General features: G+C 38.6%; 1 protein-coding gene across 9 annotated transcripts in view; it reads left to right on the top strand.

Moving 5' to 3' along the window:
• Positions 1 to 22,994, top strand: part of KIF21A (kinesin family member 21A) — a 93,189-nt gene that overhangs the window by 17,995 nt on the left and 52,200 nt on the right. For all 9 annotated transcript variants that reach the window (XM_052789508.1, XM_052789509.1, XM_052789507.1 and 6 more), the window contains exons 2-5: positions 14,293 to 14,515; positions 15,849 to 16,031; positions 19,249 to 19,398; positions 20,099 to 20,233. In XM_052789508.1, coding sequence (XP_052645468.1) covers positions 14,293 to 14,515; positions 15,849 to 16,031; positions 19,249 to 19,398; positions 20,099 to 20,233 — 691 coding nt within the window. The remainder of the gene's footprint in view (positions 1 to 14,292; positions 14,516 to 15,848; positions 16,032 to 19,248; positions 19,399 to 20,098; positions 20,234 to 22,994) is intronic.

Here is a 22,994-nt window from a genome sequence, read left to right as displayed (position 1 = left end):
GTCATGAGTTAACTATGTAGTTGACTTGTGAACCTGTTAGTTTACATTCTGGTACATTACCAGGGTGCACTTATTTCATGGATGTGTTCTGTCCTGGAGCTAAAATTCTGCTGAAATGCTATTACCAGTATTATTTTTTTTAGTGGTAATTCCAAACTGTAGGCTTGCTAGTGCAGCGAGGTCTGCATGCTAGTAGCAATTAAACCAGGTGAATGGTTCTATTTCTATAATGATTTCCACACTGAATTTGCTCAGCCTAGCCAACAAGGACTTTCTACCTGCCTTAAGTGGAAGCTCAAATGTTAGAAAATCAGGCAGCCTTTTCTATTTTATATTTATCAAAAGTCAAGAATATGAAATTAGCTCATACTTTCCTAATGAGGTAGCAGAGTATGTTCTTTCACTGTTAGGTTAAATCTCCAGTGACGTGTTGGATATTATAGTCAATAAGTTATTTGGATAGTTTTAACTGTTAATGGACAACTAGTAGAAGTAATATTGAAGCATCACATCTTTAACTTTAGTCAGATAATAAGCAACAGTTGATCAGTTTTTAAATGTTTTCTTCAACTTAAGCCATTCTCTAATATGTGTCTCCATTTTTACATAGAGGATGTTCCTCTCTACTGGCAGTGGGGAAATTTAATATCCTAGGCAATGTGGAAGAAGCCATAGTAGCTGCAGCTCTTCGCCTGATGTGGTTATCTTTGTCCAAATCAAACAAATAAGAAGTTGAAATATTCCAATTATATTTAGTAAAATATGAAAATATTTAGAAAAAGTTTCTGGTTTATCAGCCAGAAAGTTATTTTCCATGCAGTATCCACATTTAGACACATATCTTCATTTAAATCAAATTCCCAATTTTCTGCCAGAACTGCTTTGTTAAAAAAGCTTTTGATCATGCTGGTTTCTTGCCTTTCTTCAGGGTAATATATCTGAGTGTGTGCTACAAGTGTTTTCTTCTGTGAGAACTGAAGGTGTATAAATGAAGAGAACTGGATTTGTCTGAGAAGCTACTACCCTGCACTTAGTAGTCCCATGTATATATTGTCTTGTAAGTCCTTCTGCACTTTGTGTACTTCTCAGATTGGAGAAAAGGCTGAGGATGTGAAATGGTGGCTGGTCGGCCCTTGGTGCAGATGTTGCTGCAGTGGGGAGCTCTCTTCCTGCTAGCCTTGGGATGTGAATTTGTGTGTGGAAACTGGCTTTCCTGTGAAGTTCCAGGTTCCAGTGGATTTTTTGCACAGATGATGTTGAGCAAGGCCATGATTGTCTTCACAGCAGTACCAGCTGCAAACTTGTTTCATTAGTCAGCTGTGACCAGTCCCTTTCTTTTCACTTCTCTTGTTACTTAAGCTCTAATTGTTTCAGGTTTCCATTGGTATTTACATATAAATGCTAAATATTCCTTCGTTAACAAAAATATTTCATTCTTTTTTTCCTGTCCCCTCTCTACCACATCTGAAAATCAGCCTGCAGTTAACAGAACAAAAGATTATGATTATGGCCTGTGGTTAATCCAAGTTTTGCACCTGGTTGAAACTTCATGGGAATGTTGTTAGAATGAGTACTAAGAGGCTTGCAAGCATTTCAACTGTTGAGAGACTGGAGAATGGGAAGGTGGGGCCCGGGGGAGTTTGGGGACTGTCAGTTTATATTTGCCTGAAATGCTTGCTTGCAACAAAAGACCATCCAGCATCCTACTGAGCAATCAATTCAGAGCATGACTCAGTGTGGAAAAATGCTACCTACCGAATTTCTAGCATAGTTTCCTGAATTACCCTGACTTTCAGCTAACTTTTTAGAGGCCTTCTTTTAAAGCATCATCTGAAGCCAACAAAGAGCAGTGAGGTGGTCAAGTCTTCACAGGGCAGCTGAATACAGTGTCTCTGCATAGGAACAGGATGGAAGAATTCATGTCTAATTTTTGATGCTGTTGCTGCTAATGTGGATGTTTTTGCAGCCTTGCAAATAGGGTGAATAGACATGAAGGAAAGAATTAAAATTGGGGATTGACATTCAGACATATAAAAATGTGTAGCTGAACCAGAAGGACTGAAAAAGGTGGTTAATATTGCTCCTTTCTGTTTTGCAAGTTTTAAAACAGATAGTACTAAATAAAGCAAGTGGGTTATTTTCCCTTACTGCACAGTTAGGATTTACCAGCTCAGAGCTTTCAGTCACTGCTCGAACAGTCTACCTTCTGTTTTGAAACAGAGCAACTTCTGTTCATTAGAAACAGTCAACAATAAATATGAAGAAATTTTCTGCAGTTTGCTTTGGAACTTGGTGGATCGAGTGTTATGGATACAACGCTTTTTTTACAAGGAGTGGCAAGAAAGTCATACAGTGGTTTTTGTTCCAAGAATGTTGCACTGAAAATTAACAGAGTGAAGGCACTATTCAGAGCAGATTATTGAAACACTGGTTTTAGCTGTCTTGTCCCATTGTGAAGTGTTTGGCTGTTATTTTAGTAGTGTTAGCTAAGCAGTAATTTCAGTAATGATTAATGACAACTTGTAACTTTCTTTTAACTGACCTGATCCTCCTTTTATCTTTTATTGTATTATTTAACTGTAACTTGGGAAGTGGCTTTGTAGCTTTAGCTATAACAAGTATGTCAGTAAATTTGTGTTTGTTTTGAGTTAAATGAAGTTGGTAAAATGTAATTCTTGGACCTGTGGCTCATAAGTGTAAAGCAACCAACTGCCCTAGTACTTGAGAATATAATATAGGGAAGATAAATTTTCTGTATAGAGGTGAAAGAAATGAAAACAATTTTCAGAGCTACAGTAGTCTTGGCATGAATGTGTAGTGGCTTCTGGACTATAGCTCTAAGGGCTGGGAGAGTAAGTGTATGTGTGTGGGTAGGTGGGGGTGTGTGTATTTGAAAAGGAAAGGGAAATTGGGTAAAGCAGGCAATAATTAAGAGTTCTTCTTTGCTGCAGACATAGGAAACCCTTTTAACTTTGTTTAAAAATAATAGAGTACCTCTTCTTAAAAATTAGGCTATTTTGAAGAAGTAGTGGACTTCTAGAATAGACATACATTTAACTGTTATGAGGAAGAAATTGGGTGAAGCCTTGTGTTGGCATGAGTGACAGTTTTTTTGGTCATCTGGATAATCTTGCATTACATCAGTTTGTTTTCTCTCGTATTAAAAAAAATTATTTTCCTGTACTGAATAAACATCGTTTTGTTTGCTTATTTCTGAATATACTTGTGACAGTTACTCTTGATTTCCCTTAAAGTGCTGGTAACTTGGAATGTGAGGAAGTTCCTGAATGTATGTACTTAAAATATTGCATGAAGTAATTTTCTTTTAAAGTTATTCCTTTAACTTTACAGGTAAAAAAGATTTCTTTGTGGGGGTGTGCAGAAGTAGTGTTATTGCTGTGCAAGTAGAAGTGTTCAGCTTTTGAACCAGAAAGTCACTGTCAATTTTGTGTCTCTAATTGAAAATAATGTGTGGGTGTTGTTAGTTCATTCATTGGTGTACTGTGATGCTGTGGGCAATGTTTTTTGAAACCAGCTGTCTCGCAAAACTATGTTTTTAGTGAAGTTTGACTCTGGTAGTTATACAGTAGTTACAAATGTGCTTTATAAAGAGTTGACACCATCCACATTTGTGTTGAGAGTGGGGTACTTTCTATGGGCTTGGTGTGTTTGGATGTGTTAGGCTGATTGGGCCCTGCCTTACAAGAGGTACCCGAATTACCCCAAAATAGCTGAACTTGAAACGTGACTGAGTTTAGGTTTGCAGGTACTCAGACTGTGGCTTTGTGTGGGGGTGGTTTTTGTTGTGGTGTGTGTGGTGTTGGTTTTTTTTGTTTGTTTGTTTTTAAATTCCCTCCCCTTTTTCTCCTTATGCCTAAATAAATGTTATTCTGTAGCTTGGTAAAGAAGCAGTGACTACAGTATTTTGCAGGGTTGGATAGCCTATATTCACCACATTACTTTTGACAGTACTGTTTTCTTTCAGCTGAATTCTTGCACTCTAAAATTTCTGGAAACAAAGTGTCTCTAAAATACTGGCAGCACTTGTTATCATGACTCATGACTAGGCTGCTGGGCTGTGTGTGCACTCTTCAACAAGCTTTCCTTAAATTCTCTTAAGTTTTTTCATCTTAAGTTATGTGTAATGACATTTGTTTAGCAGATTTAATCTCTGTTAAGCATTCAGTCATATAGCAGAAAGACACTACAGAAAGTGTATTCCTTTTCCTGATACTGCCCTAATTACATAATTAATACCAGGCTCTGGTAAGCTTTACCAGTGGTGTGACTCAGCCACTCCTTACAGCTATGTGCTCCAGAGCAGGAATGATGACAGCTTCTAACTTACATGTTAAAGCTAAATTTTGGAGGAGAAAACCCCATAATTTGCAAACGAAATACAGGGTGCTGTGCTCTTTCTTTTGTATATAGAATTGCTTTCTTCATGAATCCTTATCCACAGAAAGATACGCTTGATTGCCTAATTGGCCTCTTTGTATCCATGAGTGCAGCAGTTGTAGACACTGGTCTGGGGACACACCAAAAGACCTTCCTTTCCTCTTTCTTTTTGAATTTGTGACCTCTGTGTTCTTTAAGCAGTGTGACCATTGGGTGCTATTATGATAAATTTTTCATAATAGTAATCTTTACTAGTCTTCAGTATTGTCAGTGCTAGTGATGTGAAACAACACCAATGAAATAAAGATGGTGTTTCATACTTCTATGCATGAGCTTAGCAGTCATAAAAGCTAAAATATATTTTTCAATAGAAACCTTAAACTTACAAGAAGCAAGTGCACTTATGTGAGAGAGACAGATTTAACATGCAGTTTAAGGCAGACCTTCTAACCTTGATTTGGTTTTTGGATATTGGGCTTGGTACATAAATATATCCAGGGCACAGCCATCAAATTGCAGGCTTCTAGCTGGTTGAACCCTCTGGGAAACTATGGTTTTGGTGACATGGAGCAGTCATCCAAACCCAGAGCCACAGATGGCTCAGCTTCCTTGTGGTAAATTTTTGAGTTATATATTTCCCTTGTTCCTTCATTTCCTATGTTGGCTCTGAAGGCATTTCTTTGATTTCTGACAGGCCTTTTGGAGATGTTAGGTTTCCCAGACCACCTGGGGAAAGGACCTGCCCTTCATGCCTGAACCAGGTATTTGGGATGTGTCTGCTGTTCTACTGACTGTGGGATGATGTCCAGAAGTGCAGTGTAAGCAGACTAACAAGCTGAATGCGTACATAGGGTTTTCTAAAAGACTAGAAGCTATTCCTCAAAATAAAAACTGAAATGAGCTAGCACCTTCTGGATTTCCTTTTTACTCCTTTTTTAAAAGGTGAAAAAGATTCCCAGGGATTATATTTTCAGGGTTAATACTTACAGGAGGAGTAGCCTGTGACTCGAGTATTTCAGGGTATGTCCATATGTTTGGTACCATGTGGTATCCAGACCTTGAGCTAATGCTGATCATGCTAGTAGCACAGCTGAGCGCTGAGCTCCGCTGTGCTGTAACAGCAGAGATACTTATGCTTCTTACTATCTAAAATTACTTGTTCATGCTCCCTGATGAGGAGAGGCAGCCTCTCCAGGCTAGTTAGCTATGTGGAGATCAGGTGTCTGTAGTGCCTTTCAGCACTGGAGTGTGTTTGACCCATGACTGCTGGGACCAAGGTCTCTATTCTGCGACTGTATTGCATGATACAGAGGTGCCTGTATTCCTTTGTGGTATGAAATTAATTTTGAACTTTAGTTCTAGGAAGACCTAACTCATTGTTTTATTTATTGGCAATAAACCATAAATACTTCGGGTCTTAATTCATAAATTAAACTTTGCTGCATTTGCTTAGATCTCACTTTCTCTAAGATATTGTGTTATTATTTCTCTTCTAGCTTTCTGAGAGCGGTGAGACATAAAACACTAAATGTTCATGAAAAAACCAAGACAAGTAGCACAGTAGAACAATTTAAAAAAAATCTGTTTGCCTTAGAAATGTTGTTTCCAGTATCAGTTTAGTTTAATCAAATTGCACTTGGATTTGGAGGCATTCCAGTTCTGTGCTTGGCAGGCACGTGGAAGCTTATGGTAGTGCTGCTTTTCCATCACAGCTGACCTTGTCTTGAACTAGAAATAATCAAGGCCTGTACAAATCCTGCAATACAGTCCCCTCTTCTCTCTCTCAAAAGTCAAATTGTTCTCGAAAGCTGTGGATTTCTTCGCTCACTAGAGAGCAAATTAGTCCAGGAGAAATCACAAGAAGGAGGTTTGGATGAAAGCATTCATTCATGTTATAAGGAAAGATGTTGGATGTCTACTAGATCTACTGGAGGGTCTTTTAGCCTTCTGTGGGAGGTGGGGATGGGGAAGGGAGCATGTGGGGCAGTAGGAGGTCTGTGTGAGGGCAGGCTTGGGCCTTTCCCCTTGCTGTGTTTTCTTTTCTTGGCAAAAGCACAGGACTGTGCCTGTCAGTGTGACGATGCCATCTGCATTGCACAGCCTGCTAGGCTGTTACAGAATTGCACAAGAATTAATCTGAAATCATACTGCTAAACTGTTTTCTGGCTAGCCATAGCGGCTGCCCAGAGATGCAGCTATTGTACGGTGCTTCAGGAACCAAGTGAAAGCAGCAGCCTGCAAAACCGCCTCAGCCTGGCACTGCAAACGTAATCCCAGCATGAACAGTTAATGGGTAGATAAGCTGATCAGACGCAAGCTGCTGAAAAGAGTAATTGTTTTATGAAATTAAATTTGTGTTTAAAAAAAAAAAAGCTGAAGAGGTAGAGGTTGAGTGTAGAGGAGAACTGGACAAATCTCATTACTGCAATGGTATATTTCCTCAATTTAATTTAATTCCAGTTTTCCATTTGCAGCCTTCTCATTACGTGCAAACTGGAAGTGACAGTCTGCAGCACTGAAACAAAATATTCTGCTTGTATATTTTTGAATAGGTTTTTTTTGTTTGCAGTAAAATAAGTTAGCTATTGAAAGTGTAATAATCTCAGAGCCCATTTGGTAATGTAGTGGCTGATTTTGCTGGATTTTTTAAGCTAAGGGCTTAACGTTCATGTTTAATGGCGACACATGGATTGAAGGGATGCTAATACCTTTTTATCAGTATCTTAATAGGACTTTGGAGTAAAATCTGGACGACACAGATCCTGCTTTAGCTTCTGCCACAGTCCTTAATACATTTTTATGTCCAAGAGCTACCCGGGAAGTTTTATTCTCTCGTGTTGCCAGACTTGCATTGAGATACCTACTTGATGTGCCCGAAAGTTTCCTGGTGTCTAAAGGCAAGCACTGGTACACTTGAAAAACATCTGCCTCACTTGTGCTTGCCCAGGGAGCTGGTGTAAGTTTAGGCCAAGTAATGCCTGGACTCTGCCTAGCTTCTGTGGGCTCTGGGCACACACAACACCTGCTGGCAGCGCTGAGCTCAGTCTAGACCATGGCAGCCACGGCAACTTTAGAGAAACATTGATGGGAGCAGTGCCCAAATCTTACGTAAGAGCGATTGAGTTACTGTCGCAGCAGGCTGGTGCTTGTTGCCCTGACTGGGTGACTGGTGTGTGCTTGTGCCTCTCGCAGACGAAGCAAGTTCACAGGGTGGGAGCTGACCTGTGGCAGGGGGAAAGACTTGGCAATGTGCTCGGTGGCCAGTTGCCGCAGCTTGGCTGCTGAGCAGCGTCTCGTGTAATTGCTATAACTTGTGTATCTGCAATTGCATGTCCTTTTTACATCCTAATACCAGTATGTATAATACTAGTGATTGGTATCATTAATATGAAATTGTACCATGAACTGATACCACTGAATGCTGATGCTTAAGGCATCCAGAAACTGAGTTAGTGTTTCTGCAGAAGTGGTGCTGTTAAAAAGGTACCCTGGATTTGTCTTTCACTTTGCTTTTTTTTTTTTAATAAGAATGGCTTTTGTTCCATTATTCATTCAGTCCTTGAAGTATTTTATGAAGGCTTGTTTCTTCTGCCATTGTAGGCACCTGAAACAAATGGATTTCACCCTGAAGGCCATCAAGGTCTGCTGATGGTACAGTGTATTTATGGCTTGCTTGGAGACAACTGCCTAGCTGGCACTTAAAGTCCAGATCATTTCTCTCTTGCTTTTCTTTACTGTAACAGTGTAGGGGGGTGTTTTGATGCTAACCTTGGGGAGAGATTGCTATGTGGTGTTTTTTGTAGGCATTGGGTTTGAATTTAATTTGTAACTTGGTTAATTCTGAAGTGGAGCTAAAAAAAAAAAAGCCATTGTGATATTTCATCAGAAAGAGTTGGGCTGCAAGGTGAGGTATTGACTTGTAGTAATCTTACTTTTTTTTAATGAGAAGTTGGGGTATGGGTGTGTGTGTTTCTGGAGTTAAAAAGCAGGGTAAAAGTATACTAAAACTGTTCTCAGGCTTTTCATACTTGTTTCGCTGGCCACCTAAAACCTCTTTGGAAATGCTGAGAAGGATATTACAGAACTACATCAGTACTAAAGGTTACTGAATGGTAACTCAACAAATATGAGCATTTTTTTACCTGTAGGTACCACAGACTGTGTTGCCACAGGCAGCGGAGGTGCAGGGGCCGTTGTGCTGAGATACGCTGGCAACAGAACGAAACTCTTAATGGGTGGTGGTTGCCGGCATGAGCCAGAAGTCTTGTTCCTGTGTCCTTATTGCTGTGTTAATGAAATGTAGGCCTGGCATTTGTCATATGCCAGCCTCTTTCATATTCTTAAACTTCATTGAGAGGTAAAGAGTTAATATACCAATCAGCTATTTCAGATGAATGCATTCAGATGCTATAGTTGTGGTCTCATTTGGAGGTGCTTATAATCATAGAAGCAAGCAAGCTTCCAATGTGTGCTAGCAAAAATACTGAGAAGTTTATGCAAGCAGAAGTATTAGGTGTCTGTGGGATGAAATCGTTCAGCTTTCTCTACTCCTTCTTTGTTTTGAAGGAGTATGTTTGATGGGAATGGTTTGATGAGTGTAAATGTAATGGAATAGAAAAGAGAGGGAATTGTGATGCTGAAGTAGTGGCAGGAAGCTATTTTCTTTTTTTCTGGTTTTGGAGAGCTTTTGCTTGTTTCTTTGTTTCCCAGTTTATATTGCCTGCTACGCTTCATTAAATGTTTTATTAGGTGCTCTTGGATTTAGTATTTCATATACCCACACATGAAACTTAATTGTGTGAAATTTAATAGGTTTAGTGTAGTAAGAGAGGAGTATTGGAGAGTCTTGGGTTTGCAGGTTAACTTTGTTTCCTGCTCAGCACTGCACGTGGTTTGAGTGATGTTTGAATTTATGCTTTCCTGAGAAAGGTGAACACGGTCCTTTCCCCACAGCAAAGTTTAATGAAAAAGAACTTTCCATGGGACTTCATCGTCATGTTTTCTTCTTTCCAGCACTCAGCTTCTGGCTAATTATTGCTACATGAAAGATTAAATGTGTGGGTTTTTTTTTTCCATAAAACAAGAATAATTTGATGTTTTGCTCTTTATAGGTTACTCTTAGAAGTTCCTGTTTGCTTATTGCTATTCTGTACAGGTGCTGAGCAGGTTATATGGTAATTGTTGTGATAATTACCCTTTGTTAGAGTAATATTTGCAATACTCACACGGAGATGCAAAATAAAAAATTCACTAGTCTAATTTTGTTTGGTACATGAAACGAGATTAAGGGATGGCTTGATCACAGATGTGTGGAGATTCCTGGGGAAAAATTAGGTAAAGGTGAGGTTCTTAAGTGAACAGAGATATAAAATTGTTAAGTAGCTGAAAGGGGGTGTGTGTATGTATATCTATCTATACCCTTATATATCCATATATATATATATAAAAATAATATATACTTAAATCACTGGGACAATTTTTCATCCCTAGAAATAAACAAAGGATATTTTTCAAAGGGATGATATTATGGTATTATCTAGTTTAAACAGGAATCAATTCTGGGAAGTCTGTCTTGCATAACACAGGGTATTGACCCCATGATTGCTGTAGTCCCTGAACTGTATTATCTGAGTCTGTTCCAGCTGACAGTATTTTTAGCAGAGACATTGTGCACCTATTCTACTGAGAGATTAGTTCCACTACAATACGGTGCATTACTGTGCCACCACTGGCTATTTTAGCCCTCCCTAATTAGACAGCTTGTCCCAGTGTGCTGAGGCAGAATAGATTTAGGGGATTAAGTTTCATGTGTGTGGCCTGGAGTCTCTGCAAAGTACATGTAAACAAGAGTTGGGTGTGTTCATGCTTTGGAGAGAGGGAAAGGATGCAAGGCAAAATGTTGTTTGGGAAGTTGCGACATCTAAGGAGATGTGATTGGAAACAGGTAGAAAACAGCTGATTGTGTACAGTTAAGAGAGTAGCCTGAAAAACAGGTGAGATGGGGCCATGTAGAAGACAAAATGGGTGAAGTCAAATTGGTCCTGGAGAAAAATCTGAGTGGCAGACTGCCAGGCTGACAACTGGGTAAGGAGGAATGACCAAAATGAACTCTTTCACATTTTAAAGCATGGGTTCTGCCTGCTTTGCTGACAGAAGTGACCACATTAAGACAAGAGAGCAGGAAAGGTTTGGCTGTAAGCAGAAGGAAAAATCATTTTCCCGATTGATGTGTGGGGTGGAGGAGGAGGAAATGTTCCTATAGCCAGTGCTGGAGCAGAATCTGACTTGCATGAGGACTATTACTTGCTGGACCACACATTCAGTGCGAATAGTAAGACTGAGAGCCATGAGGTTCAGGTAATCCACTCTCACTGTTCATAAATGGCCAGAAATCAGGTTAAAGGTGAGGCATTTGTTGCTTACTCATTAAGGTCATCACATTAGCTTGGTGCTAAATGTATCAAGAGAGCTATATAGATTTCAGAGCATGAAGTATCCCTTGAGCAGACCTCAGGTTGAGTGATGAAGATCTCTTGTCTGCACACCCTTTTTGGGGAAGAAGTCTTTCAAACCTGACGCAGCCATGATCTCTCTCAGGTTGCTACCTCCCAACTCTGTGGCAGAGTGGGACATTGTGTAAGAGCAATTGCAAAATGAGAAGGCCGTCTGTCTTTGGGGTGAAGCTTTCCTGATGTGGCGAGTCTTGCTTTGTTTTTCCTTTGTGCTGCATATGTGCTGGTGAAATGCTACTTTTTCTCTTAGCGCTGCCTTCAGATTTAGTGGTAAATTAGGGAGGAAGGACACCATCATTGCTGCTGGGTCTCTGGATGTTGTGTTACAACTTGGGGGAAGGGATTGAGTCAGTAACAAGCTGCTAGCAGTGACACAGATTTCCGTCGGCTCAGGTGGTCTCTGGAATGGTGTCTTGCTGTGGTCTGATTATGGTCACACGTAATGCACTTGCAGCTTGCTGTTGTGCTGGGTTTTATATCAGCAGAGGGCTCAGAGGTGCTGCCTGGCTGCAAGGCAGGGGAGCTACCTGGGAGGATTCTCATGGGAAGTCTCCGCAGGCTGACATCGAAACTGCTCACTTAGTCCTGTCATCACTGTAATAATTATCATGCAAATAATTGATATTTTAGGCATGCTGTTCCTCTTTGTGGTCACTCTGAGCCTTTTCGTAGTAGTAGAAAGGAGAAAATTATTCAGCACCTGTCTAATTGCATCAGTTCCTCAGCATAGAAAATGAATTTTGAACTTAAAAAAAAAAAAAAAAGGCATGAAAATATATGAAGAAAAACTTTTTTTTTTTTTAAATGTTGTCAACCTTCATTCTACAAGTTAGTGGTAAAAGCCTTTCAGAACTGGGGGGAGGGAGTTGGATTTTTGGGATGCACAAAAGGTTACCTGACTTTTGAAAATGTGTTTTCCATCTTGCTCCTTAGAAAAGGTCTTTCTAGGCTTTCTTGTACTAGAAAACAATGCGAGAAGTACCTCTGGAGCTTTAGAAGTCCTCAGAGTTCATGCTTGTAAGAACAGTTGATTGCTTTTTGTGCTGTCTGCACTGGATTAGTGAAAGGATAAGAGTGCTTAGTCTGAAAAAGAAGCTTGCTCTTTGACTGACTTTACGGCATTAAAATAAGGCAGTAGAATAACCTACCAAGTTGGCATTTTCTAAATATCAAGTGTTATAGGCAGCATACTAGAATGTTTTATTTGCTCAATTTTTCTAGTTGTTGTAGAGTGCTTTTAGGAGAGGCATATGATTAATATCTCTTTGAAGACTTTATCTCTCTACCTAGAAATAAAAGCTATTTTATTATAAAATGTTCATTAGTCTAGAACAAAGTAATTTTATTACAAGCTTTGGTACGTGTTCATCAGGTTTTGTGTTTAGTGAACACAGGTGCTAGTGGATGAAATTATTAGTGAAGGAGCTATGCAACTCCTAATTTGTTTTTAGCATTCTTACTTCATTTAAGGGAAAAAAACCTTATGATAATGATTATGTCATTAGAGAGAAAATCTGTGGCCTGTATTACACACTCCATGTCGTTAAGTGCAAATACTGTTTGTAGAATATTGGTGTCTATTTACACATTGTATAATGGTTCCTTTAAACAAACCTTTGAAAAATATCATTAAATTTCCATTCCACACTAGAGGGTATGCTGACAAGGGAGGTACCTCCTGATCATTAATGAATTTTCCGTGAAGGAACTAGTGTGCAGAAAACTTTACAAATAAATTATGGTTATTCTCTAGTGTCATACAGTGGGTTATAATGAAACCTTTAGAATAAAAATTCTGAAAAATACTCCTGATAGTGATGTACGTCCCTGGGTGAAAAACTTGTAATCTGCAACAAAAAGATACATCGTTCTCTGTGTGACTTTTTTTTTTTTTTAAACAGGATATTTCTAACTTGATCTAAAGTATATGTGTGCTGATATAATTTGAATTAGTCTGCAGCAGTCCACTCAGAATTGATGGAGATTAGCTCTCTCTGCATCAGCAAGCATTGGCATGGTCGAAGTAGATCAGTAGGTAGTAGCTCTGGGTCCTTATGTTTCCCTTAGTTTTTGGAACAAGTTTCATGTGTTTGGAGTGGAGCGTTTTGGCTTAGTTTCCTCTGAAAGGGGTATAATTTGTACACACTGAAACTGGTCTGTAATCCAAACCAACATGTGGTAAGTGAAGATGTTGGGGGAATTTGCTTCAAGACAGCATGGCTACTCCAAACCAAACACTAATGTAGATATGGCCCTTAAAGCATGGAATATGAAATGAATATGTGCCTTTAAAGTATACTCTGTATATACGGACCTTCAACTTTGACATTGTGTAACTGAAAATAGCCATGCCGAGGTAAATATAGGTACTTGAAATTTGGTATAAATGGAGAATCTATATTAAATACTCCATGATTTTGTTTGTACGTAGCTGTACTGCTGACATTTTATCACCTTTATATAGCCTTATTTGTTCCCTGTCTTTTAAGCAGCACATGTTTGTTTTTTAAATTTGGTGCTGCTTTGACAACTTGGAAACACTTCTAAAAAAAAAAAAAAGTAATTTTGTAAACAAATTATTAATTACAGCTAGAATAATATGTTATGTTGGCCAGAATTTTTCTTCCTGTTAGTTAGCCATTAAACCGACTGAATCACAAACTTCCACAATCTTCTTTAGTCATGGAGATAATACATGAATTCAATTTTGACAAGACTGCAAGAGTATTAAAAATGCGGAGGAATTAATAAAATGATAGAGTATAAGATGTCTGAGATGGCTGTGTTCTACACAGTAGTTTGTCAGGAACTGAACAAACAGAAATAGAAGCTGGAATTTGTCTCAGTGAGGAAATAATGAAGAATGAGACACTCTTACCTTTAGAACTTGTTAGAAATTGTTGGGTTTTTTTTCCCCTCTGAAGGTATGCTGCTTCACTGAAACCAAATATTTCACAGAAGTGTTCTGGCTGTGACAAAGCTCCTTTCCTGTCAAAGGAAAAGAAGAACTGTGAGCCTTCTCCTTCCTCTCATAGCAAGGAGGCTTTCATTTAGATGATATGTAGGCTTTGGGGGTCTTTGCTCCCAAATTACTAATTAAACTATCCTGCATTTTTTTTCATATTTGTTGTTATTTAAAAACAACAACAAACAAACATTTTTACAATGAAAGCATGAAGGAATCTGATAAAACTGGAAAGCTTGATTTCAAAGTCTGAAATGGATCGTGCAAGTTAATCTTTGGTAATGCAAGGTATACGTACAGAAACATTCAGATTTCTAGGCAGGTTGTCAGCTTTGAATTTCTTATTTATATTGTTTGTATTCTCCTCTTTCTGATGATGAGAATTTCTAATAGTTCTTTTTGTCTCTTCCAAAACAGAATTAGACCACAGCTAGCCAAAGAGAAGATTGAAGGATGCCATATTTGTACATCTGTCACACCTGGTGAACCTCAAGTGTTCTTGGGAAAAGATAAGGCCTTCACTTTTGATTACGTCTTTAACATTGACTCGCAGCAAGAAGAAATCTATATACAGTGTATAGAAAAACTAATTGAAGGTTGCTTTGAAGGCTACAATGCCACTGTTTTTGCTTATGGCCAAGTAAGCTTTACAATTTTATTTTGAAGTATTTATTTTGGAACAAACAGTTTTCTGTAACTGATCTTTCTCGTAAATTTTGGAATGCATGAACCTGTTTTTTTTAGTGTCTTGGTTTTATTTTAAATGAGGTATCCTGTAGGAGGCTGTTTAGGAGTTTGTGTAGATTCTGTGCAGAATGGCAATTGAAACACAGGAAAAAAAATTAAATATATAGGCAGTAGGTCTGAAGTAATAGTAATGCTGGAAATAACATGAGTCCATATAATTCCTGAATTCACCCCAATGCAGCAATACAAATTAGTGACTTAATCAGTTGATATATAGATAGAGGTTGTACTGAGGTTCTTTTCTGAGCAATTATCCATCTCTCTGCATTTTCAGATGCTTTTGGGAAGAGGAGCTTTTTTTAAAATAGATCTTAGGGAACTTCAGGCCACATTGGGGTTTTTTTGTGGGCAAAATGTAGAGATCAGATTCTAAAGTTGGAGAACTTTTCATAGAGAAACACGCTCTCAGTATACTGGGCACACATTTTACTGCTAAAAGCTGAAATATCATTGACCACAGTGTAGTGAATGTGTTATTGTCTTCTGAATACTCCTTTAGGAACTGATTGCATAAAATTTGGTCTTGGATGCTGAATTTCACCACTGTTAAATGTCGTATCTCAAGTTGGTTAGGTGAAATCTAGTCCTAGTGAAACAAAGCAGTTTGCAGATCCAGTTTAGTAGATTATGTTCAGCTGTGTGGTACTATCTTTGTCTTAGACTTGACCCACTAATTAAGTAAAACCACAACACTACCTTGTCTTTTATGGGACTTCACATTTAATTAAGCTATTTACCTAGTAAAGGTACAGCTTGTATTCTTCAGTGCTGTCTATAAATTGAGAACAATGGTAATATTCTCCCTGAGATATTCGGTTGTCATAATTAAGGGAGTCACTTGATCTTCTTCAGTAAAGAATTGCAAATGCTGCTTCTACCTCCAAAATACATGCTTTGATTAACAGTCTCAGTTGAAAACATGAACTGTTCTTTTGACCTCAGGGATGATAGCTCAAGGCTGATGTAAGCAGCTTAGAGGAAGCTTGTAGGGGAAAGGTTATGAACTGGTCCCTGCCTTCTTGTATGCGATCTGTGGATAAACAGTTTGTCCAACTTCTACTGTTTATCCATTTTTCAAAATGGCCTGTTACTGTGCATGTTAATATTGTAAAGGTGAGAAACTGACTTAGTAGTCACTATCTAGCACTAGTGTTCACAAACTGCATTTGTCTATGATGATTCAGTACTATTAACAAGTTCTAGTGACTACTCCTTTTTCAATTTAGACAGGTGCTGGCAAAACATACACCATGGGCACTGGATTTGATGTCAACATAACAGAAGAGGAACAAGGCATTATATCGCGTGCTGTTAAGCATCTTTTCAGATGTATTGAAGAAAAAAAACAAGCTGCTATTAAACAAGGACTTCCACCTCCAGATTTTAAAGTGAATGCACAGTTCTTAGAGGTAAATATGATCTGTGTTTGTGTGTGTAGCTTCATGTATTTTTTTAGAAAGCAAATAAAACATTTTTTTCTGGTTGTTACTTTTACATTCTTTTCCCATGAGATGTTTTGAATTAATCTTCAAGATTTCAAAAGGAAATTTTATGGAATTTGCTTCAGATCTTCAAGTTATGAAAAAGAGCCTTTTTATCTTATTCCAATTATTTTAGTAGTTTCCTTTACAGCATTATTTTGAAATGTAGAAATAGTTATATTAGTCATCATTTATCCTTCTCTGCAACACACATTTCTTTGTCAGACCTGTTGCTCTTGCCTGTTTGTAGTTCTTTACAAAACCTTAAAGCAAGAAACTGTTAAAAAGAATCAATTGTACTTTGTGCCTTTGAGTAGTGACCATGCTTTGCCTGCTTTTGTCACTTTGCCATAGGTTTCTTATCTGTTCAGGAGACTTGTTATATTCCTTTCACCAAAGAAGAAACCTAGCATAAAAATACTTCTTTTTGTGATACCCATTGGTTTAGGATTAGGCTTCTGTGTCACTGTTCTGTCTTTCATTAGACCCAGAGGAAATCTGGGTCAGTGCTCTTAAAAAACTGTTCCCTTTGTGTTTTCTTGTAGACATAGGTACTGGTAAGAGAGGCCATAATATCTGTGATCTTTCTGATCTGCAGCAGCTGTTGGTTTAAGTCTTGCAGCTTTTATGCTGGGTCTCCTGCCCATGGAACAATTTTTTAAATTGATTGACTTGGGCATAACATATTTACATCTACTACCAAGCGGAAAAATCTGATACTTTAAGCACACAGAGAGGAAGAATCAATTTAAGGAAGAGCAGGTGTAAATGTGTATTACCTAGTTCAGTATTTGCAACTTTATCTACTTCATGGGGAAAAAAACCCACTTTTATATTACCCAAGAGAAAAGCTGTTGGTTTTATTACTGCTGAAGTAAACGAGGTCCTTTAGTCATAAGTTCCTATAATTGTTTTAAAGGTTAACAAGCTGGCATTAGTTTTGCACTAGTGTAGGTTTTTTACTTTAAGCAGAACTTTTTGTCGCTCTGGCTAATGTTTGCCTAGAGAGAGTCTAGGCTTGAGCATGGGCCGTGGGAATGCTGTACTATTCTCTTCTCTCTGAACACTGGGGAGCTGCAGCTTCATTTCTGCGTAGGCAGCTGCGACAGTAGTAGCATAAGGAGTAGTAACCAGTGTAGTTTCTGAATTCCTTGTGTTTCTTGATATAATGTTACAAATGTAACTGTGATTAGTTCCAAAATACAGAGCAGTAGTTGAATGTTACAGTGACAATGGTATGCGGAATTGCAGCCATTACAACACATTTCAGATGAAATGTACATACTAAAGCCTGTCTTGTTTATCTAATTTAGGAAAAGGTTAAATGATGCATGTAATAGTTTCACCATTAACAAAATGTCACTTTTTTGGTAGATTTTTTTTTTTTTTAATTGTACCGAGGCTAAATTGGAGCTTTCCCAGAAAGAGCTTTTTCTTATTAGTTACCTATTATACAGTACTCTTGTATCAGAAAATATTATCTTCCTCCCATCCTATCTACCATTAGAGCTGGATTACATAGACAACAATTTAGTCATTGAACAAGTTGAAGCAAGGTTTTATTTTGGAATAACTTTGAATTCTGACAGCTAGATAACTATTTGGAACAGTGACTTTGCTACTTTCTTGCTTTTCTTTAGTTTGCTGCAGTCTGTGTCTCTTAACTCCTCGCTTTCCTGCTAACTTTTCCCAAAAGATAGGCATATGCAGTTCCAAGCAACTGTAGGTGCATTATCAGGATCCTCTCTAAATTGTGGCATTAGTTTGTCTGTGCTTAGCAAGGTAAATCATTAGTAAGAAGGCTCCAACTTAGAGTGTTTATGCCTAATAATTACATATAATTCCTTTTAAATGTGTACAGAATTAAAAGCATCACATTCACAAATGCTGAGCCTTTTCTTCTCAGGGATGGATTTTCTCTTGTGAGGGGAGAAGGCCTCTTGCTTTCAATGTATGTGAAAGTACATTGGGTGAATACAGATCTGTTACAGTGGTTCTTTGGCTTTTACCTAGGGACTTTGATCAAGGATTTAATCAGTCTGGCCTAAGCTCTGCTGAAGTGAATTGATATAATGAAATTAAAGACACTGGAGCTATTCCAGTGTACATCAGCAGAGACCTGAGACAGTGGCGTGCTGCTTTTTTTGTGGTTTTTTTTTTTCTTTTTTTCTGATGTTTGCCCTGATGTCTTCAATTGGATCTAAACACCTCTCCTAAAACTCAGAACATTCTTATGAAATGATAATCCATCTCCTCTAACACTGATAACTGCCTAGTAATTTCTGGTGTCTTTCCTGGTTCTGATATAATTTGCTGACCTAAAAGTCTGATGTGCTTAATGGTACTGAGTTGAAAGACCACTAAATGTACATGTACTTATCTTCAGGAGACCCAGTGAAACAGGCAGCAAACATTAAGCAGCCTGAAACATGTAATAAATAGTTGCTGTTGCTCATATGGCAGTGCCTGAAAGTTGTAACCAAATCTGGGGCACCAAAGTGTAGGTATTGTATGGAGGAAAGTACAAAAGCCCTGCTCAAGAAACCATGCCATAGTATTTTTGGCCTGCTGGTTGGTGTCTTTAATAAGCAGCTTGCACAAAAACTATTATGTTAAATTCCTTCCAGTTTATCTAAATTAAAGAGAGACATAGAATTATTAAGGTACGAGAGAGGAGATCAGAAAAGGTGTGATGGCAGGGAGAGCAAGTGGAGTGAGTTTGAAGTGTTTGGAGGAGGGTGCAGCCAAATGAATCAACAGAACAAAAGAAAAGTCCAAGGTCAAACCTGAAGGCAGCAGGTACCTGCCACAGAAACCACTGCCACTGTTGTTCTGCTGGCATCAAGTGCCTCCCCTTCCCTGGTCCCACCAAAGAATCTTCTCCCAGATCTGACCATGTGGAAGAAGTTACTGCTTCCTTGGGTGGCATAATAGTAAGGTGTGCAGGTGACTTAATTTGCAGCTGCTCTATCTATCACCCTATTGTCCCTGTAAGTTTGGATGTTTCACAGAGTCCTTTTTTGAGTCTTGTCTTTTGGATTTTTAGAACTTTCTGTATGTGCCATGCACAGATTTGTTAGTCTTTGGAGGAATTCCTTCCTAAAGTAATACATGTTGGTTTTGCCTTTTTTTTTTTTCTCCTCAGCTTTACAATGAAGAAATTCTTGATCTGTTTGATACCACACGTGATATTGATGCAAAGAATAAAAAATCAAATATTAAAATACATGAAGATTCAGCGGGAGGAATTTATACAGTGGGTGTTACAACCCGAACTGTGAATGGAGAATCGGAGGTGATAAATGAAAATAAATTACTCTGCAGCTTACCAAGTACATTCTAAAAATGTTGTATATTTTGATAAGCAGTTAAAAATAGAGGCTATGCTTGCTAACATCTGCATCTTGAACAGTTTAGGTGTAAAATTTAGCTGAAATTTTTATTTTCTTTAGTTTCTGTGGCCTTAAATCTGATAAATGTTTGATATTAAGTGCATATCACTTTCACTTAATGCTAGAAACAGACTTTTGCTAATAATATAGTTCTGCTGGGAGATAAAGTTTTGGTATGTGTGTAAATCTGATCTCCCAAATCTTATATACGTTATTTTTCCTGTGACAGGAGAGTTTTGCCTGATGACTGATGTGAGGTAAACTGCTGTTCATGTGCATTGCAAATCTGAATACAAATGTTACTGTACTGTATGTTTTTGTACAAAAAGTACAAAAATCATACTTTTTTGCCACAGGTGAATGGAAGGAATATTGCTATGTTACTACAAGGGGACAGTAAAAAGAGGGGTACAAAGATTTAAGTGTTTTCTTTCAGAAACCACAAAAAATACTTTTCTTATTTAAGAATCTTTGTGCTTCTTGGCATATAGGAACTGAAACTGTAGCAAAGAGAAAAAGCTTATGTATATCCAAAACAGCATTATAGGAACACTTTTTATTTAAACTGCAAGCAATGCAATGTACTTCTTGTCTGTTTTCTAGATGATGCAGTGCTTGAAGCTGGGGGCTTTGTCTCGAACCACTGCCAGCACTCAGATGAATGTTCAGAGCTCACGGTCACATGCTATCTTTACTATACACTTATGTCAAACCAGAGTCTGTCCTGCATTTAACACTGTATGTATCTTTGCTGTTATTAAACTTCACTTTAGTAACCATTTTTCAAAATGTGAATGTGAATGTTTTGGCAGCCACTGCTATTTGAATTGCACTTAGTAAAGATGCTACAATCATCATGCTTGGTGAATTTGTTAAGCATTACAATAATTTGATTTAATCTGTGCATATGTAACCATCCTCTAGCCAGAGGCAACCATAAACTGCAGCCTCTTACATGAACCTGCCCATTCTCCTCTAGCATTTTTTTCAGTATTTCGTTGCAACATACACAAGTAAGAAAGTTAAAATGTAATTTGTCTTTAATTGGGAAAGTGTTTTTAAGTGTCTTAGTAGTTAGTGGGTTTAAGCTTGCAGTCAGCTAAGTGAAAATGCTTGGATATTTCAGATTAAGTGTTGATATCCAACAAGGAGCAAGTAGAAAAGCATTTCATTCTGAGGCTTAGTGGTTTTATTTCAAACAGATATATATTTGGGGTTCAGATGTTTTAAGTCTATGCACTTAACCTGAAATTTTAACTATGAAAACTATGAATGTACACGGAGCTGTTCTGTAGATTCTTCATGTGAACGTCCAGTTGTTAGTTGCTGTTGGTGTATCTTGTAAAGAGGAGAGTTCTGAATAAATCCGTATTACTGAAAACTACAGTAGCTTCAGGGGGACTTAATTTGATTATTCTAAAGGTATCAAAATTTTTAAATGTTTTGGTGAACTCCTAAGTATCTGGCTAGCATTTTACACATAGATATCACATTTTTAAGCATGTGGAACAGTGAATTGGATTTGTAGTGGTATTTTTGCGTTTTTTTTTTTTTTTTTTTTTAACACTACAAATAATCATTTGCAGGCAAATGAGGGTCAGTCCCTGGTCCTTTGTGGTATGTAGACCTGCTTTATACACCTGTTAAAAACACTTCTTACTGCTTTTCACACTGAAACTGTGGATCTGGTGGTGCGGGCAGCTGTCTGTCTTCTCACTTGGGAGGGGCTGGCACTATGCTCGGAGCCCAGACAGGGTACCTCGGTCACTGTGTGGTGACACTGTCTGCTCAGAGGTTTTGTTGAAAACTGTCCATGTAGCTGGGGAGTGAGAACTCATCTGGGAGCCTCGTTTCCTGCAGTCAATCCACCTGCACTGGTGCACTTGCAGTCTTCCCCACCAGCTGAGCCGCCCACAGGACTCTTGCCTGGCTCTGCCTGGTTTTTAACAGAGGCTTGTGTTAGAAGAAGAATAGGTGGCTGCCTTCTGCCTAATGTCAAACTGTGTTTTGTTTCTTCTTTTTTGGGAGATATGAGCAAGATAATTTGACCGTCTAGAGCAGGGCATTGCTAGATCCTTAATCTGTGGAGACGGCACCCTCTTCTTGCCCTGTGGTGTTTAGGAGAGTAGGGGTTAGACCTGATGTTGGCCTCTGAATGCTCCTGGCATATAAATTAATATGAACTATTATTGGGTGGCCAGGAGAGGTGCAGCTCAAGCTTCTGCAGACAACAGTTTTGGGAGACCTTTGTTACTAGGGCAACGCAGTTTCTTTTACTTGGATGACAGTGTTGGCTGTGTCCCCTCTGCGTGCGGTCCCCGCTGCCCAGTGTGGGCAGGCAGCCAGGGCTGCAGTGCGCAGATGCGCTGCTCCTTATGCTGTGTTCACACAATCCATGCTTCTCAGAAGTTTCTGGATGTACGTTTGACTTACTAAATAAGCGAGAGTGAAAGGATGCATTAATCATTACTGTGAGGGCTGGGAAAGAGTGTGCGGTCCACAGCAGTGTAAATGTCAAAATATCAGAAATAGTGATTTCCAGTCTTCTGGAAGTGGCACAATTCCTGTTCTCTCCTGAAACTGCTACAAAAGGAGATTATTTAAGAAGCATGAAACATTTAACTGCCGTGAGAATGGTTTAGTCTGCAGACACATGCATTACCCCTTGCAGTAGTGAAGGGAACTGTGGGCTAGCTGACCAAGGGCATGAAGATCATTGCCAAAGAATACCTGAGGGTTTGGTTTTTTGTTTGTTTGTTTTTTGTTTTGGTTTGGTTTTTTTTTTTAAGAAAAACTAGAACAATCTATGCTTTCTGTAATAGAAATTCCTAATAAAGCCTGTAGATTGGGCTGTGTGAATATGTTATAAATCCTGTATACACTCAGTGTATGCCTGAAGCTGCCATGACAAGTAGGTAGAAATTGCCCTGCAATGGGTATCTTACCAGGAAGGTCAAGAAGTGAGCAATCTAAAGATTTTTCTCATTCAGTGTTGCTTTCCTGACAAGTCTTAACTACACTTAGAATAAAATAAAACTCCACAGTATATGGTACAGCTATACTAATTGACAGCAAAAACTCGGGATTATCTAATGAAAAAGGATAGTTTTGCTGCTGTGCTTTGGGACATGAAGTGGAAAGAGGCTGAGGCTATGGTACCTGCCCATAGTGCAGTGTGTTCCTGGGCAGACTCCCTGCACTGACGGAGGCATGAGTCAAGTGCCAGTCATTACAGCTTACTTGAGTGAGGGGGGGTAGAGAAAGGAACCTCTTCTTTCTCCCTCATTTCCTCTGCTGTCCTTATTTTCTGGTCAAGTCAGAAGTGCTGGTGGAATACTGGCTGCTAGGAAAACTGGCTTAAAAAAATAATTCCTAAAATACAGTTGAAGAATCATGCCACAGGGAAGCTGATGATGGGGATTAGAGAGGTATAAAATCAAAATATCTTTGAGTTATTTGGCAGGTTTATGAGCTAAGGGGGTCTGTTAATTTTGGGGGG

Source organism: Harpia harpyja, chromosome 6 (genome assembly GCF_026419915.1).
Source record: "Harpia harpyja isolate bHarHar1 chromosome 6, bHarHar1 primary haplotype, whole genome shotgun sequence".
Taxonomy (NCBI): Eukaryota; Metazoa; Chordata; class Aves; order Accipitriformes; family Accipitridae; genus Harpia; species Harpia harpyja.
This window is presented reverse-complemented; position numbering and strand designations above follow the sequence as displayed.